Source organism: Silurus meridionalis, chromosome 12, assembly GCF_014805685.1.
Source record: "Silurus meridionalis isolate SWU-2019-XX chromosome 12, ASM1480568v1, whole genome shotgun sequence".
NCBI lineage: Eukaryota > Metazoa > Chordata > Actinopteri > Siluriformes > Siluridae > Silurus > Silurus meridionalis.
Window position 1 is genome coordinate 9,733,185 of NC_060895.1, and position 19,640 is coordinate 9,752,824.

At 37.6% G+C, this 19,640-nt stretch overlaps 1 protein-coding gene across 5 annotated transcripts in view; it reads left to right on the forward strand.

Moving 5' to 3' along the window:
- Positions 1–19,640, forward strand: part of grik4 (glutamate receptor, ionotropic, kainate 4) — a 439,025-nt gene that overhangs the window by 344,789 nt on the left and 74,596 nt on the right. For all 5 annotated transcript variants that reach the window (XM_046863059.1, XM_046863058.1, XM_046863061.1 and 2 more), the window contains 3 exons: positions 663–824; positions 6,595–6,747; positions 8,103–8,207. In XM_046863059.1, coding sequence (XP_046719015.1) covers positions 663–824; positions 6,595–6,747; positions 8,103–8,207 — 420 coding nt within the window. The remainder of the gene's footprint in view (positions 1–662; positions 825–6,594; positions 6,748–8,102; positions 8,208–19,640) is intronic.

A 19,640-nucleotide genomic window follows, 5' to 3' on the forward strand; every position in this document is an offset into this window, starting at 1 on the left:
CTGTAGCAATGAGTTCAATTTGCCAAGAGGTTATAATCAAAAAGCTGAAAAACAGCTAAAATATAATATATATATATATATAAAACAAACAGTAAAAAATGTAAGTGTGTGATACGACATGTGATTTTATATAAAGCTGCTGTGGGCAATCAGCAGATTTCACCATGCGATATCATGTAAAGTGTTTTGGTGACAGTCCTGATGAACTGTATGTCTCCAAATGGAAAATAAGTTTTTCTGTAGTCATCACATTACCACCAATTATCTCTGATTATTTCCTGTTTTGCCTTCGTAGAAACGCATTCACATAAGCATGTGAGTGAGTAATGACACTGAGTATTTGCTGTATATTGAGATCTTTTGTAAGTGCCAGGCTGAACACAACAGGCAACATATGGGAATGCGATGAACTTTGACAGCCATAAATACTTGCTTGTATACCCTTACTCACACACCCTTAATTACTCTCAGGTCTGCAATGCCAAAATTAAAATTTGGAGAAGGTCTCACTATTTAGCAAAGGCCTCGGTGTCTACTAGAGGCAGGGCCTTTGAATTTGGGAATTAGGAAGTAAACCATATGGCATGTTCTTGACATCTGGAAATGTTAGCCTGCTATGTACAATACTTATAATAATAACTCTTGTTTGCTGTCTTCCTTAGGAGTTCTCTATGCTGCAACTTGATGATGTAGCTGATCAACGAGTGAGCATCATCGGGTTCTCAGTCTTCAACAGAACACACCCCTTCTTCCAAGATTTCCTTCTCAGCCTGAACCGCTCATGGCAGGAGAACTGTGATCATGCCCCTTTTGCTGGCACACCGGTATTAGTTACACAAATGTTCTTAAACAGTTTGATTTGGATTTGACTATTTTTAGTTGTTTATGTAGATTATTTACAGATTTTAAATCTAAATAGAATAAAAAATAGACAAAGTTCTATGACAGTGTCCACTAGGAACAGAAGAGCACATTTTCTTTCAAAACTAGTAGAGCATTCTTGTTTTCCATATTCCTACTTGCAAAGTCAGCACCTATGTACATTTCGATGAGTTTTTGCAGTCCCACTTTCAAACTGTCAATCGGTTCTCATTGTGCAGAAAATGCTGCCATGTAGACTTTAAGGGTAGAACTAAAAAAAAAGACACCGGTCAAAAAACTGTAAAACATTTTTGACTGCATATGTTGACAGTTTAAATGTTTAGCACATTGTAAAGAAAAAAAACGTTGGATTGTATTTAACCAGTATACACTAGAGCATGGTGTTTTTGTCTACTAATAATTTAAAAGTGTTTGATTTGCATTTCCACAGTGACCTGCTTATATGAAATCACAGGTCAAGTCTGATGGGTTTACAGGCATTGAGGGCCCTCCAGTTAATAGATAAAATAGTGTCTATGTTTTGCACTATCACTGGTACACTGCTGGCGCAGTCTGTTTTTCCTTACGGTGGAAGTAATAGAAAGGCATATAGCTGAGGATTTTCTAATTATGGGCCTAAACATTCTTGGCCTAAATGTTTGTCTATGTCCTGTCTGTGAAACACACTAAACAGTAAGTTCAGTAAAAACAGATTATGCCTGCACTTCCTTTGAGATTGAATCGGTTTAAAATGCTCTTAAGACTGGTGTTTACCTGTCTACTCCCAGAAAAATGTTATTATTAGAGTACTTTTCTTTTTGGTGGTTAATGTAAAACACCACCCTTGTCTGCACTAGTATATGTGATTAACATCTTAGAAATGCTAAAGGACTAGCCACACATATTTCAAGAACGTTAACATGCTAAAATCAACACTTGTATTTTTCACCTTTGCTGGACCAATGCCTCAGGGTATGCATACTATACTACTAAAGAATGAAGCCCACACAAATACATTACAGTACAGTGATATTCTATTTCCATATATATCAGTGTGTATGGTTTAGAGTCAGACTTGAAACAGCATCTTGATAGCAGATAGGGTCTGGCTAAAGGGGCTCGGGCTTGTAACCCTGATTTTCTGGTATGCTTTCACTATGGTAGCAACTCATTGCCTTTGTGAAATGGTTTACATACTGGTTATACCAGACTGATATAAAAGGTCTGAGTAGGGCTAATGTGTGGGCAGTCCACCATCAAGAAGGCTCACGTGTCTGGCAAGTTAAACCTATACCACAGAACTTTAACTTTTAAAAACAATGAACTGTTTTTGTAGAAGGTATTAGTGAGACAGCACTGTTTTCTGTATACCTTGTCTGCACTTTCTGAATACCAACTTGTGGGAACAGTGTACTCATGAAGGCAACTGGATAATTACAAATAAAATAAAAATAAAATAAAACTGAATTAAATGATCAGACTGACAATTTCCACATCACTGATGGCGGACAAGAGTGCCTAAAGGTAGCCTGCTGCTTTAAAATGTTTAATTTGGTTTTCTTGGATTAAAAAGTGACAGTCTAGTGTTTCCTTGGCACTATAGACATTGCAGGCACTAGCAACAGCACAGTGTGTTTGTGCCTAACTCCTGACAATCAGCAATTTGAGCTAGCCAGCTTGCCTGTAGCCGTACAGTAGTGTATGGATAATTCTACTCTTATGGACAATATCTAATTAAGGGTCAAAAGAAAATGTGCCCAGCGATATAGAAACAACTCAATTATGCCATTGTGCCATAAAGTGTATGAATTATAATGTCAGCTACTTATTTATTTGGCTACATGCCATGCTGATATATACAGATTTTCATTATCCAGTTCCACCAGTAAAACCATCTGCATCTATACTCAAGGCATTCATCTCAAACTCATATCCCTGCTTTAATTCTCTGGTGAGTGTGCACAAGGGTGCTTTATTGCACTTTATAGATTGTGGGCTAGCCCAGTCACTTACCTGAGTGACTATACCTTGAGTTATTGTTATTTAATATCAGCTTGCAGCACATTGGCCTCGGCTGAACCACATTCATGCATTTTACTTTGATTATCAGACTATCCTGGTGGGCTATGAATGTCGAGAGTAGACCTCAAGAGATGTGAAGATGCAGCCACTGAAAATGCATCAGGATCTGTCTCTGTATTTGACGTGGCTGTGGGCTTCCACTGAGCTCTGCACTTCATTGTACTATTACGTTACCTCTAACAGCTCTTGCAATTGGCCCATGCAGTCACTCACATATCCGCTTTCATGAAACTAATAAGGCAAGTTTGCTTGCCATTTCTGTTCCTGCTGCCACAACACCATGAAGGATATTACATGTTTTTTGCCAGATGGCTTTGCGGCTCTCCTTGCTGTGGCAGCGCAGTGCTAGAGGTGATGAATACCCAGCAGTATATCTACAACCTGAAAGGTGCACGTATCGCATCGCTATTATGCTGCAGTTGGGACAAGCTTTTGTAAATGGCTGTCACAGATGTTCAGGACCCAAACAATTTGGACATTGATTGTGTCCATTGTCTAGCTTTATCAAGTCTTGGCAGAACTAACAACTCGCTATCCTGCGCTGGAATACACCATTTATATGTCTATGGATTTCTTAAAATGATAAGGTAGCTGTTCCTACACTCTTCTACAACGGATCAATTGTCTTGTTCAGCATAACAGCAAGCTGTGACTGAATGGGCATCATCAGTGATGGAACACATTCTAACAAATAAAAAAAAGAGAATTTATTATAACAATATTAAATATCACAATAAAATAGTTCCTCAATTCCGAAACAAGACAAGACTGGGAAGGCAAATGAGCGTAGTGAGGGTGTTTTATAGGTTAACTACATAAGATCATGGCACGAGTTGACTACTTTTGCCATTGGAGCTCATCAAGGAAAGGATCAAACAATAATGTTCTTCTAGTTCCGAATGGAAGTGCCCCGAGGAGCTTGAACAAAATGAGTTAGAGCTGTCTGTATGGCTGTTAGCAGACCTCTGGATAACCCTAAAACTAAGGCACAAAGCTTTTATAATTTATCATACACAGATGCTCCTACATCCAGATAAACAGGAACTTCTGTGTTCTTTGTTCCCTCTCCTCTCATTTTGTGCTTAATCATGCAAAGATTATAAGATGCTAAAATATTAAAGCTAATCCTTGTTTCATGTTCTGATTTCAAACAAGCAGTAACATTTTGGGAGTTTTATTATGCAATATTTCTGTAGCATTTTACTTATAATTAATGTTTAGAAAGATTACACTATATAGACAAAAGTATTGGGACACCTGACTAATCGTCATTGTATCATTGCGTCATTGTCTTTGGATTTGGTAGCATTATATTTTCCCTACAATTGAGCTAGGAGCCCCAAACCTGTTGCAGCATGACAATGCTCCAGTGCACACATTGAGCTCCATGAAGATATGGTTTAAATTGGTTGAAAAGAAAGATGTTTCGTGGTCTGCAATATAGAGCTCTGATTTCAACCCTATTGAACACCTATATTCTACATCAGTTCCTGATTTTCCCAACCACATTCTGATATCTAGTTAAACATCTTCCTAAAAGTTTGGAAGCAAATGGGTACTAAATGTCGATTGGGATGTTTAAAAGCACATACGAATCTTATGGTAAGAGGTATAGTATAGTGTCCACAAACATCAGTGCATATAGAATACTTGACACCTTTGTAAGCATTTCAGGAGGACAGTAACCCTTAGAATAATATAAACATTTTGTTCTAATTTTGAAGTCTTGATTTACTTATAATCTAGAATATCATGACTTTGACAGTATCAGCTCTCTTTGTCGCTCAATTATGTTTTTTAGAATTGAGAAATAAAATACAAAATAATATGTTGTACCTGGTTAAAATGAACAATAGATGCCTATTGTTTTATTGTTATTTTGTGTACATTGGTTTATTACATTTGTCATCTGCGGGTATCCTTCATTCTTATGAGCAATTAATTTACAATAAATTAATGTGCTACCGTAAATTTTAAACGTAGTAGTATTACAGATGGACAGTGAAGAGAGCATGCTTAACTCTTGCAATGTGTCAGGTACACTGTTCTTGAAAGTGCAGACTGTTTAAAATGCACAGCAGTGAGCGTGTGTTCTAATGTCCTTGCTATAGTGGATATGCAAGAGTACAGTTAAGCCTTGGATTTCAGCACTTTCTTTTATTAGCGTGAGGTTAGACAGGTGGGTCGGAGCAAAACTTAACCAAACGACCTGTATCTCACCATAGTGTGCTACTTCCTTCCTTAACAGCATGGGCTAGACTTAGAAAGTCACCCCATGTTCACCAGAGCACTTACACACAGGAGTAGTCGTTTTTCCATTTGCTTTTCCTATCTGTTCAAAAATAGCATGGAAAAACATGTTGGAGTCCACTCAGGCAGCCAGATAATCTAAAACCTTACCCACACGGCTTCCTAACCAGAGCCACTACTTAGTCATGTGCTAAAAAGTGCACTCTCTTCATTCAAGCATCACTGAGCCAGTAGTATTGAGAGGGGAGGAACAATTCTACAGTCTGCACATTATACAGTAGAGCGTTTCATCGATTGTTGCCAAGTTTTGGATTTATACACTGCCAAGCCCGGATTTTATTTTAACCACTGTTTGGCTAATGCATTCTATGCCAAAATCGAAAGAATTCCTGTGACATCCGTATGGAGAAATGACGTTTACAGAGCTTGTCAGAAGCTTGGCAACACCTAGTCGTTAATTATTTTTGAGAGATGCCTACATGTTCCTTTTGTTTATATGCAACAAACTAGGTAATTTAACGGAATGAAGATTTACTTTCACTAAAAATATATATAAATGTACAGATGTTACACTTTTGATAGCATAAATAACAGCTTTACACACTCTTGACATCCGGACAGTTTCTCTAAGCATTCAGCTGAAATACATTGCCTTGCCTTACCATATATGGTCTTCACTATTCTGAGATTTCTTTCTGACCTTGTGATCCAGTTCATCCCAGAGCAGTTCAATAGGATTTAGGTCTGGGGCATAACACTTCAGCTGACTCCTCTCCAAATAAGGCTTAAGGGCTTAGTAGTATGCTTTAGGTCACTGTTCCATTGTATAGTGAAGTCAGTTTTAATTAGCCGCAGTCAAGATGAAATTACATAATGTTAGAGTATGGAAGGGTATCCATATTGCGGGGCAATCTGCTAACATCTTATCTCCTGTTCTCCATTTTGCATAAGTTCTTCTGTTAAAGACAAAAATGTCAAATTTAGACCTCGCAGAACTTTCTTCCTGTCATTCACTGTCCAATTTTAGTGTGTTTTTACCTAGTTTGTTGCATATAAAGAAAAAGAAAATGCTTGTGTCTCAAAACCAATAAAAGATTAGGTGTTTCTAAGCTTTTGACAGAAACTTTATATAGGTTTTGGGCATCTTTCGGCACACTGGTTGATTTTACGACCCCAACTTTTGAAAAATAGCATTTTATCTCTATAATGTGATTTCTACAGAAATTTTAAACAATGTTAATTAGACCATAGAAACACTTTAGCACAGTTTTAGGAAAGATTGTCCAAAATAAATTATATTTTTGGGCTGTTTTCCTGCAGACCACACGTGCACACATCCACACAAGCCAGCTAGAATCAGATTTAACTACCTGCACTGTACTGCTTGTTTTTGTGTCCCAGCTCTCATCTGCACTGCTGTTTGATGCCGTCCACACAGTAGTTGCGGCTGTGCAGGAGCTGAACCGCAGCCAAAATGTGGGGGCAACTCAGCTTTCTTGCAAGTCCTCAAAGATTTGGGAGCATGGCACCAGTCTGATGAACTACTTGAGAATGGTAAGATGCACAGCACTGCATCGGTTCCTCTACTTAAGATGGGCATACACACACTTCTTATCATCAATGTAGCACATTCATTAGAAGTGTAGTTCATCCTTAAATTCTGACAAGCACTGTATGTCATGCTGCAATGATCCATGTTTAAATATCAAAATGTGTAGGTGTGCCCTTTTTATTCTTAAATTACTATCCATTTTGTAACTGCTTGAGAAATGACAAGATTTCCTTCCCATGCATTTCTAAAACATAAATAGTAAAACCATTAGCAATGTTATCTATTCAATAACATTAATATTAAAAACGTGTTTAAAACACACAATAAACTCCATATTCTTTCATTGTGTTCTAATCAGTTAATCCTAGTGCTTTTGAGTCACAGCATATCTACAGGACAAGTCGTTATTTTTCCTGGCAGTACACTAAAGGCATTTGGGTATGAGATCATATATTCATTTAAGAGGATAGATCTGATTTTTAGCTTTCATTTCCTATGTAAGTACACGAACTGCAAATAATGTTCAAATAAAAATGGACAGATAGCTATTTATTTACCTCCCCAGTTACAAAAAAGTTTGGACACTGCGTAAAATATAAATAAAAACAGAATGGTATGATTAGCAAATTTCAAACCTTTCTTTTTAGCTTGTCAATGGTTACCTCATCTGCCACCATTATCCTTAAACTTGTTGGTACTTTTCATTTGAATGACAAAAAAGGGTGCCAATTCCCATCCATCTTCATCTGGTAAACAGACTAATGCTAGGGGGCTCCCAAATTTGCACACATTTATCACTTACTTTGGATATACTGATTATAATTAATTACTTTTTTTTGGATATAATTATTAATACAAAATTAAATAAAAGTAATAACAATAAAAATAAAACGAACAACAATACAAAATATACCATACGTTCACGCTTGCTGTAGTAAAGCTAAAAACAGGGACATTCACTTTGCTAATTCTTGTACAAGGTCAAATATTAATAGTAATGAAAAGTTGGATGTAAATATTTAGCACCTTGACACTAAATGAAACACTACTGACGCTTCTATCTTCAAAAAGCTGTTCATGATAAAACACTAAAAGAAATCAAAAGGGAAAGCTATCCAATACTACATTACTTTGTATATATTTGTTTCATTCTTGCTAATGTATCTTGCTAATGATCAGTGATTTGTTGTGAAGATTATTGAAAGCTGCATATTTTGCCACTTTAGACATGGTCCATTTTTTACCATTAGTATAGGGTTGTCTTTATAAATCTTTAACGTGTCACTTTATATAGTTATATTCAACAATATTCACCACACTTATAGTGATCAGATATTTTGCTTCCTCTCCTGGATAGGTAGAATTGGAAGGTCTAACAGGTCATATCGAGTTCAACAGCAGGGGCCAGAGGTCCAACTATGCCCTGCGCATCATGCAGAACAGCAGGGACGGCCTAAGGCAGGTAAAGTAGTTCTCCTGTTAGCTCTTTCTCAGCTGCAGCTAAACACCATTGCGCTTTTGTTTTCGCTCTCGTAGCAGGAATTCAGCATGCTTCATCACTCCCAGATGCCGCGTTGAGCAGCCATACGGCACTGCCGGGAGCTGTATTGACCTGCTTCACTTTTGTTTACTGACTAAAAACATCTCTTTTACTTCCCAATATCAGCGTGTGTCTAACAGGTTGGCTGGTTACGAGGATTGTTTGACCTGCAGAGACAGTGGAGTTGAACACACCCATATCATTCTCTCTAATTATCTTGACAGTGGGGAATTAGCTCTCCAAGGGTAGTTAAAATTTTTTTTTTGGTCGACATCAACAATAATGGTGCCATGCTGTTGACCCTGAGACAACAGCTGAAAGCAAATCAGGGTACGTTCTGGGTTTGCTATGAAAGGGTCAGTGTAATGAGCTGGATGAGGTCAGTAAATTTGTATTTTCTTTTTTTTGTAGAGGAAAAGAAATTGGGTTTAGAAGGGATAGAATCCTAATGGTTGCCACTTGCCCTCATTATTATAACAGAACTTGATGCACAATGTCAGAAAGAGTGTTTAGGTGCTTTGCATACTGTGCTTTTTGAAATGGTGTGGTGTATTGCGTAGCTTCACCCCTGGCTGTGTCTGACTTTGCCATTTAAGCAAACATTGTTGATGGGAATATCTGTTATGCTTGGTGACTTGTCTTGTCTTCTATGACAAGCAAACATGGTCTTCAGCTGTCACAGAAGTTTCCGCTTGAGTGACAGTCCAGAGCCGAACCAAAAGTGACCGATCCTTAACAGACCCAAAGATACACACAAACCTCCAGGCAATTAAATATATTTCACTTTTATTACATTTGTTCTTCCACACACATATAAACACATGACATCTATGTTGAGAACTTTGTTCAGGGTTGATTGATAGCTAGCAAAGAGAAAAGGGCATTTACGCAGTATTTTAGACAGGCAGACAAATCGGGCTGGCAGTGCAAATCAGAGGCAGTTTCTTTTATTAGACTCGTTTTGACATCTCTGTGTTGCATGTTGCACATTTCATATCTAACGGCTGGATTTTGGAGTCCGGGTCCCGTCCAGCAGGATTATAGAGTTAATCTGAAAGTCACTTTAACATAACACATGCAAACATTTGTCTTCAGGTCATTGTCAGTCTTGTAGCATGCATTGCTATTCAGAAAACAAAATGGAACTGCTATGTTTCTCTGGTCTCATCGAGTGTTTGAATGCACTTACGATTCCTGATAGATTATGTTCTCATTTAATAAATGGCATTTTGGAAAGGGCAATGTCACCTTAAACAATTATCTTCATTGCAGACAGACTGTGAGGGTGAGGGAACGAATAAAGCGAAGCATATAAGCTAATGTTGCATGATTGCAGGCACGGTCATTATGAACAGTCTGCAATTAGTGATAATGACCACTCAGTGCCAGATGTACTGAGCTGTTTGCACCAGTTTTCATACATAATTAAGCTGCATTACGTAAGAAAAACCATGCATGCTATATACAAAACTGCCACGCAAGTCTAAATGCAGAGCTTATGTGGAAACTGGGAAAGTGCAGTTCTGTCCCTCAAGTGTCTGCATTTGATAGTGAGATATGGGAATGTTGAAGTGGAATGTTTCTGGACCACCAGTGCAGGTTGTATTTAATTTTATGATTTCTTTTCATTCATTAATATATTCATTCATCTTCAGTAATCACTTTATTCTGGTCAAGATCTGGAGCCATTCCGTGGAATAATATACAAACAGCAGAAACACACTTGGAATTCAAAAGCAGTTTATTACTTTTGTTCTTCAGTCTACAGGGAACCATGCATAGACACACACACATTTACATACTCATTTACACCTATGTGCAATTTGGACAAGTCAATCTACATATTACTATGCTTTTGGGAAGTTGGAGGAAACCTGTGAGCCTAGAGGAAACTCACACAGATGCAGGAAGAACATGGAGACTCACAAATTAAAAGAAACGATGTGTCAGGTTGCAACAATTCAGACTGTTCAACCACTTGTTAAAATTCTTGTAAAAATTATTTGTCTAAATGTATAATTACACTAAATGATTTTAGGAATTTTATGATTTTTCTTTTTGTTAAATATGTTACTGATTCTATGCTGAGAGCCTTTCTGCAGATCTGGCAACCCTAGTCATTACAAATACAATATACGTATTTACGCAAGTACTGGGACACCTGACTTTTACAGCAATATATGGTTCTTTCCTCAAACTGTTCCCACAGTGTTGAAGGCGCACGATTGTAAAGGATGTCTCTAAAGGTTGGAAACATTCTTTTTTTCTCTCACTTGATTTAGCAGACCCAAACCTGTTCCAGTATGACAATGTCTTTTTGCACAATGTGAGCTTCATGAAGATATGCTTTGCATCGGTTGTTGTGGAAGATCTTGAGTTGGGATGCACAAGGACTCTTCCTTAGCCAGTCCTATCCAGCCAAACTCACTAACCAACATGGAAAGAGTACAGAAATCCTCAACAGATATGTAAACATCTGCCAGTTAGGTTTTTATTTTAACGGTAGGATTTTATAGAAGATGGACTCCTGAGGAAAAGACATATGGCAAGCACTCTAAGAACATAAGGTTTTTGCGAGACAAAAACCGAACTCTTTGACTATTGAAGAGTCCCTTGAAGAAAACCTGCTCCACAGTGCATACAATGCCAGACTGGAGGTTCAACAAAACCTTTTTTTTGCACATTTTTGAATGATAATGACTGAAAATGAATCTAAGACAATGCTGGGGTGAACCTCTTTATCCTTGAGTAGCAAAGGCAAAGCCCAAACTTGGACCACTTGAAGTATGTGTGGAGGGACATGAAAATTGCAGTTCACAGATGCTCCACCTCCAATCTGATTGATCTTTAGAGGATCTGCCTGGAAGAATAGAAGAAACTGATTAAATGTGCAAAGCTTGTGACACTTTCCCAGATGTAATTGCTGCTAAAGGTGTAGCTTACTGAAATAAGAGTCATAATATCTAAATGAAAGGTTACAGTTTTTTAATCCTAATAAATTTGGGTTATAAATATCTTCTGAACTTGTATGTATACCTGGCCCTGAGGGTGTGTGTATTTGTTTATGTATCTCTGTTTACTGTGCATGCACATACAAATACATGTGCACAATTCAGCTCTCTGTGTACCTGGAATAGCGTGTATTATTGTCCGCTAAAGGGTCATTGAGCTTTGGTGGCTGTTTTTTGTGAAGTTTCACATGATTTCTCCGTGTCTCTTCTGAGATCTCTGGTATCCTCCCACCTCCCAAAAACATGATATTTAAGTAGTCTTGAATGTCCACTTTGGACCACCTGTGGATTGTGACATTCCAGCAACTCATTCAGAATCTATTACAGATTCATTCCCAGTGTTTCCATTATAGTCTCTGGATCCACTGAATTAATGAAAAAATGAATTAATGAAGCGATTGTACAAAAGAATATTTTTTATTAACATTGTGCAGCCATTACAGAAATTGGTATTTGGCTGCCTTGGCAACAGAACTCTGACCAACCTCGCTACACAAACATATACACATGGCTTCACACATCCTCTGAAAAGCCCACTCCAACTTTGTCAAACAGAATATTAATGCAAGTCACCTCAGATGTCTGAACGCCAGCTCACTCGGTGGCAGATGCAGTTTCCCTTGTTTGTGAAAGCATGTTTATGTGATGTTTCAAAGAACTGGGCAACTGATGCAACATTCAGAGGTTTCCAGCTACAAAGTTTGTTATTGCAAGTCATTATCTGTAGTGACAGATGATTTCCAATTATTAGTCATTGAATCTTAAGGTGTGCAAATATATCCCAGTGGTGTTAATTAATTATGTTCTCCACGTTTTTTTAAGGGCTTTGCATTTCTAGTGTGGGTGTTGGACACTGATATCTAACTTCATCTTCATGCTAATTTATGAATATTACTGTATAAAAATCACCTGAAAAACCTGGATCGCTTTTACGAGACCTAATTAGCGACAAACCTTGGCACATCACAAAATGGATTTTAATAAGAAAAGCATTGCTTCAGAGTGCATAATGTTTTTTTTTTCTTTAGTTACTGATCAGAGGTCAATTTCGAACGGGTTATTTCAACTCTTGCCAGAAGGAGCCTGCTTTACAGCCTGTTTAATGTGGTCTGGTTCATCTTATTAAATAGAGCCTTACTTCCTGCATAATAAGACACACATCCTGAACAATGAGGTATTAACCTCATGTCTTTCCCAAGGATCACTGAATTGGTCAGTATTCTTATGTAAATATTCATGCTAGAAAATGATTACAGACATTTTTCATTTTATTGATGAGTTGATTTAAAGCCAATTTTTTGGGTTCTTTTCTTTTTCTTTCAGGGGCCACATTAAAAGTAAATATCTCCAGAAAAGCTCTCAGTGCAGTATCATTATTAGGCTCATTATTAAAATGTCTAACAATATTCTGGCCTTTAATTTATAAGCCGGAATTAACAGGTACAAAATAACCTGTTATTTGTAATTATTTGTATATGCATATATTTAATCAGCTCTTGAGGTTTGGATTAAAATAATGTTGAATGTAGTGATGTTGAATTCTTGAATCTGATTGGTCAGAGCGCACAATTTGATTTCATAGGACAGCACAGAATGTCCAGCATGTTCATACAGTAAAAATTTTTAGTTTTTTTTAATCAAAGAAAAATATATAATAATCTATGTGGCGATGTTTTCTGGTAGTCAGCAACTGTGAAATGAGTTTTAAGTGCATAGATGGCAAACATACACACATCCTTTACTCAAGTAGAAGTACAGATACACATGTTTTAAAGGAATCTGGTAAAAGTTGAAGTACTGACCTCACTTTTTCACTCAAGTTAAAGTAAAGAAGAAAAAGAAAAAAGGTACATGTACTTAAGTAAAAAGTAGCCATTACTACTACCTGTTTTAATTAATATTATAATATTAATACAAAAGAATTTTACATTATATTACGTAATGAATGTATCCAGGTTGAACAAGCAGCATATGGAACACAAGCAGAGAGATGATGATGATGATCAGGTGATAAAGTAAAGTGATTAACTAAAGTAATGAGCATGGTTTAAATATGTAAGAAGTAGAAAGTACAGATATTTGTGTAAAAAATTTTATGAGTGAAAGTGAAAAGTAAAATCCAAAAAATAAAATAGTGTAAAGTATTAAGTCCTGAAAAATCCATTAGTGCTTCATTACTTCCCATCTCTGTTTAAGTGTTTGTGTCACAGAATGGTTTGTGCTTTTTGGCTTTTCAGTAACAATTCAAGCTGTGTTTTTATGCCTTAACTTTAGAGAGATAAAAGACAGGCTGGTGAGGAAAGACTCTACAGCTGCTATAACACGTGATAGCAAGAATTACCAGAAATTAACTCTTCCTCCTGTTTTCTTTACATTTGATGTAACTACTGATGGTAAGAAGCATGTTTCAATCAATAATAGAACACTTTTAGCCCATGCTGTTATATAAAAGTAATTTGTGTAAGTATATTCAGGTGATGGTTATTAATTATGTTTTTGGCATAAACAGTAGGTAAAAGCTTACAAGATGGAGACAACTCGACTGATTATTATAATCTTTACTTGTCATGGGGTGGGGTATATAGGCAACTAATTCTCTACCTAATTAAATAACTAATAAGTTGGTAGCTTGGGATCAGGAAAAATAGGTAAGCAAATGGGTCTTCCCAAATGGCACCATCCTCTTTGAGCAGAAAAATGTGTTTTCTACACTGCAAAATTGTTCAGGAATGGTTTAAGGATCATGACAAAGCGTTCAAGGTGTATCCTGTTCTTAGTCAGATCGAGCATGTGGGAGATGTGCTGGACAAACAAGTCTGATCCATAGAAGCCCTACCCTGCAGCTTGCAGGACTTAAAGGATATGTGGTAAATTCCTTTGTTGGCAGATTCTACAGAACACCTTCAGGTCTGAGCTGTTTTGATTGCATGAAAGTGACCTACACAATTTTAAGCAGGTGGTTTTAATGTTCTGGCTGATCAGTGTATGTTGGATAAATTTAAATTATGAAATCTTTGAGGTCTAATCAAAGAGATTAATTAATTTGTCAGTGTAGGGTTATTTTTTTAACGTTTACGTATACGGCATTAAGCAGACAGCCTTATCCAGAGCGATGTATAAAAGTTATTTGAAGTCTCTGTCAATGAATAAATCAACACTGGTTTACTGGGGTACAGACCTAGGATACCTTCAGCCTAAGGAGGTCATTTGAAGACTGTTCCGACATCTATAGGAAGTTCTTTCCATCACCTCGGTTCCAGAACTGAAAAGAGTCTTGATGTATACCTACCACTTTGCGAGATTTTGGGTCTAGTGGAGCAGTGCTAGAACATCTGAGGGAACATGGTGCAGTGCGATGAGTGATAAGAGTTTTGAGGTAAGAGGGTGGTGGTCCATTTTTTGGTTTGTAGGTAAGCTTAAGTGTTTTGAATCCGATGCATGCAACTACCAGAAGCTAGTGGAAAAAGTGCAGCAGTGGGGCAGTGTGGGAGAGCTTAGGCAGGTTGAACACAATTCTCTGTGCTTTGGATAATTTTTTGGATCGAATAGTCAAATATTCAATGCTTCGATAGGAGCCTGATTCAACCACCAATCTCACAGTCAAATCCTAGCAGGGTTGTTATGAAAAAAGGATCATGCCATTTTGGTTATATGGTTTAATGTCTGATTTTACATAGAACTAATGTTTTTCTCCCACTACATTATATACAGCCTATTATGATAATGTTGTAAATAAAAATGTGAATAAATATTTTAATATTTAATAATATTTAATATTAATATTTAATAATATTTAATATTAAATAAATATTTTTATATTTTTAAATAAATATTTTAAACAGGTGTTAACAGATCCAACCTTTGTAAAGTTTCACTTTCCATGATCCATGATCGACACAGGAACATCTTGGCAGCAGGGATTTAACAAATGTCTGGGAGATTATGTAAAGATATATTCTGTTCTAATTTAATAGTGTATATTAATTCTTCATTGTTTTTCGGTGCATCTGTGTTGCGGTGTACTTAAAGCATGCTTGCGCTCACCAACCTCACACCTGTCATGTGTTATGCCTTACTTAATTGAAGGCACCAGTTAACTCTATAACGAATAAAACAACATTGTTGAATGGGGTTAATATTCCCACCAAATTTAAAACAGACTCTGACTCCTGGAGGTCCCGGGATACAACTTTAAAAACCTGTTAGTGGCACTATTCATGCAATTCAATTCAATTCATTTTTATTTGTATAGCGCTTTTTACAATGAACATTGTCTCAAAGCAGCTTTACACAGATAATGTGGTGATAAAAATGAATAAGATGTTCTTTATAAGTGTAAGTTTGTCCCTGATGAGCAAGCCGGTGGTGACTGTGGTGAGGGAAAAACTTTCCGAGATGGCATATGGAAGAAACCTTGAGTGGAACCAGACTCAAGAGTGAACCCATCCTCATCTGGGTTGCAACGAATGTCCCTTTATTGCAGATATACGATGTTGCGGGGTGCAGTGATGGTGTTCAGAAGCAAACTGTAGTCCTGAGTCAGTGTAGCAGACTGTTGACATTAACTACAGTCCAAAGTATTACACCACAGGTCTGAAGAAAAATATGATATTAAAGAGTGATACTGTAAGTCAGCATTCTTTTACTCTAAAGCAGAGGACTGTGTTTAATTGTCAGTGCTAGAGAAAGCTGGAGATAAATTGACTCCAACACACAAGGCTCCAAAGGAGATGTGCATCCCACTATGCCACCTGCAGAGTCTGTTCCACTCTGCCATTGTCCATGCTAAACTGACAAACCCACACAACGTTTATGTCTAAAATGTCAGCCATATTTCCCCATCCACACACTCGGCGGCCTCAAAGAACAAACAGTGCCGCATCTGATTATATCTCCCTGCTCTTCATTAGGTAAATATTAGTGTTTCCCCTTTGCATTCAATTGGATTCAGGATTATTTATCTATTCTGTTTACCTGGGGTGCTTTGTTTTTGTTGTTTTTTCCCCCCACTGATGGCATTACGAAGTTACAGGATTATGGATTTTCCTTTCCTTTTTTATGACAGAGAGATGTGTGATAAATTATGAAGGACAGAGTGTGTAGCTAGAGCTCACAAGCCGTGAGGATCGCAGACAGATGCCTCCATGGGTTACAGGAGGAGATGAAGAACCGAGTGAGACAGAGAGAGACCGAATGAAAGACAGAGAACTAGCACATTGTAAAGGTTAGGCTAAAAAAAAAAGTGTCTTAAAAAAAAGAGACGACTTCCTCTGACACGTCCTGTGAAGTTTCTAACAAGGCCATCTTTCCAGTCAGCATGTCATCATCTGACGAAGTCTTTACTGCTAATTGGTCAGTGCCAGCTCAACCTTAACACAGTGCAAGAAGAGCAGCTCTGACTTAAAAAAAAAAAAGAGTGGAAAAGCGAGAGGAGAAGTGAACCAGGTCTTAGGGGAGTTCACACAAGCTCATTTGCAATATGTGGCTTGCTTTAAACGAGGATATTAAACCTAGTTTGTGAGCTTTTGATATGTGTTTTCATTCACTAATTGGAGTGTGTGAGCATGATTTCTATCGCATTGGGCAAAATCGGTAATTGGTGACCACGCTAAGGTTTATTTGCCATTGTCTTCTTTTTGTCTTCTTTTGTGAATATAAGGTTTCTCTGTAAATTATGGGGTTTTTGGCAATTGTAAATACCAACAGTAACACCACAATGAGAAACTACTTATTTTTAACCTTTATCAATAAAGGTTTGTGGACACCTGTCCATCATATTTATATGTGCTTAATGAACATTCCATTACAGAGTTTCCTATATTGTTATAATAATGTATGTTCTAATAACCTCCACAATTCTGAAAATCATTTTCACTAGAATTTGGTGCATTTTCTAATTCAGTCACACGCATATTAATGAGGTCAGGGGATTTCTGGGATGCAGATGGCATGTCAATCCATCCCACTGGTGTTAGAGGGATTTAAATCTGGGCTCTTTCACTCCATTCTTGAGAGATTCTTTCTTCATAGACTTCATAGCTTTGTGCAGAGGATCATTTTCATGCTGGAACATGCTTAGGCCTTATAGTTCCATTAAATGGAATTTGTTAATTCAGAAATTAGGGGCCTTTGATACAATTCTGTGTTTTCACCCACACATAGGTGTGATGGTCAGGTTTTCACATACACTACAATGCACCAATTATCCATAATATTATGACATTATAACATTATGACTGGTGAAGTGAATAACACTGATTATTTCCTCATCATGGCACCTGTTAGTAAATAGAGATATTTGAGGCAGCAAATGAACATTTTGTCTTTAAAGTTGATTGGTTTGACAAGGGCTAAATTATGATGGCTAGACGACTGGGTCAGAGCATCTCCAAAGCTGCAGCTCTTGTGGAATGTTCCCGGTCTGCTGTAGCCAGTATCTATAAAAAATGGTCCAAAGAAGGAACAGTGGTGAACTGATACACGTGGGGAGTGAAGGCTGACCCTTATGCTGTTATGCTGTTAATGCTTGAAGGGTCAGGACTGTTTTGGCATCAAAAAGGGAACCAACACAATATTAGGCAGGTGGTCATAATGTTATGCCTGATTGGTGGCCATAAAGTTATTCCTGGTCAATGTAATGAATAGTCAATCTTATGGCGCTTGAACCACATCTTAAATAAAAAGTAGTAGGGTGGAACAGAGAGGAGTATCGATAAGCATGGGCAAAAGGAAGCAGATGTGTCTCATTCTCACAGAATTGAAGTGCTCACATTTTCTGCATGTTCATTTCACTGTGCCTTGTGTTCATTTTTGATGCCCATGCCTGCTCTGCTTACACACATCAGCAGTTTTTGCACTCTTGTTTCACAAGTTGTTCAAACAACAACATCTGGTTAAAGATGCACTAAAGGATGATGCTGTATAGCTCACAAAGCACAGTTTGCAGTCTGTTATGTTTCTATGGCTTTCATTAGTACACCCAGATACATCAATGTCATTGCATTACAGCACTGACTGGGTGATATTTTGATATCAGTGGGGTTTTTATCTTTTTTTTTTAAACAAGTTTTGGGTAAATGCGAACAGTTTTGAACTCCGCTTGATACCACTATTGATATCAAGCTATATTTTTAGAGTCATGCTGTGTGAGGCTAAGCAACAGATCAGATGCACAATGCATGAGATACATTATGCAATCTCGGAGTCTTAACAGATTTCAAGGAAGGCTTATCTCTCATCCTTAGATTTGTGAGGTGTGTGTGTGTGTGTGTGTGTGTGTGTGTGTGTGTGTGTGTGTGCATGCATGTGTGTATTTTTTGTCCCCTGCTGCTCCACTTTCAGGATCTTCAACTTAGCTGCAAAGCTAAAACAGCTCTGTGGTCTGTGTATGTGACAAATACAATTTTAATTTTAATTTGATTGGCATGTAGAATACATTTGCTGGCAAAGTTTCTAGGTTCTTAAGAAAACGAAGGAAGGAGGAAAGGGAAGACAGGAGAAATAAGGAGATGGCGAATGACCCTTACACTGCCTTAATCCCTTTTGTCTAGTTTTTCTTTCAGGAACTTTCTTTAACTGAAAAGCCATTCCAAGCCTCTGTTAGAGAACAGTCCCTGAGAGAAGTGGAATGATAGAGATGGACGAGAGATAGAAAAAGTCAGAGAGAGAGAGAGAGAGAGAGAGCTAGCAAAGGAGAGAGAGAGAGAGAGAGAGAGAGAGAGACAGAGAGAGAGAGAGAGAGAGAGAGCATGTGATAAAGAATAAGAACATTAGTGAAAGTGTAAAATCTGCCCCTAGCTTATCTGCCATTCTCACATTAGCACACCTAGAAAAAAAGGTTAAAAGGTTGTGGAGGTTATTGAGTCAACCTTGTGGATAAAAGCTTCTCTGCAGGTTTAGTTCTTGTTATGGGAATAGTATTGCGCAATATTTTTTAATGAAAAAGCAGACCGTCTTAGGTAGAACGTCTGGGGCGGAGTGTTTGTACTGTGTGTGCTTCCCCAAGCTGAAAGTTTGATTGTGGCAAAAGGTCGCTTTTTGAAAAGAAGTAAACTGCGCTGACCTTTCTTTCTGGCCTTTTCCCTAACTCGTGCATTTATTATCCGTCCATGAGGCTACAAACCTTTCTGCAACACCAAAGCATTGACACCATTGACATCTTTTCTCCTCTGGCAGCTAATGACAGTGAAAATGACATTCTGACGGCAATCATCAGAGGCAGAGGCACCTCTTTGGAACAATAACAGCACAAAATATATTCGCATGGCAGGATGTGGATTTCGAGAACGATACAGCGGGTGTAGCATTATGGGTTTGTGATTAATCTTTGATGTGTTGCTCACAA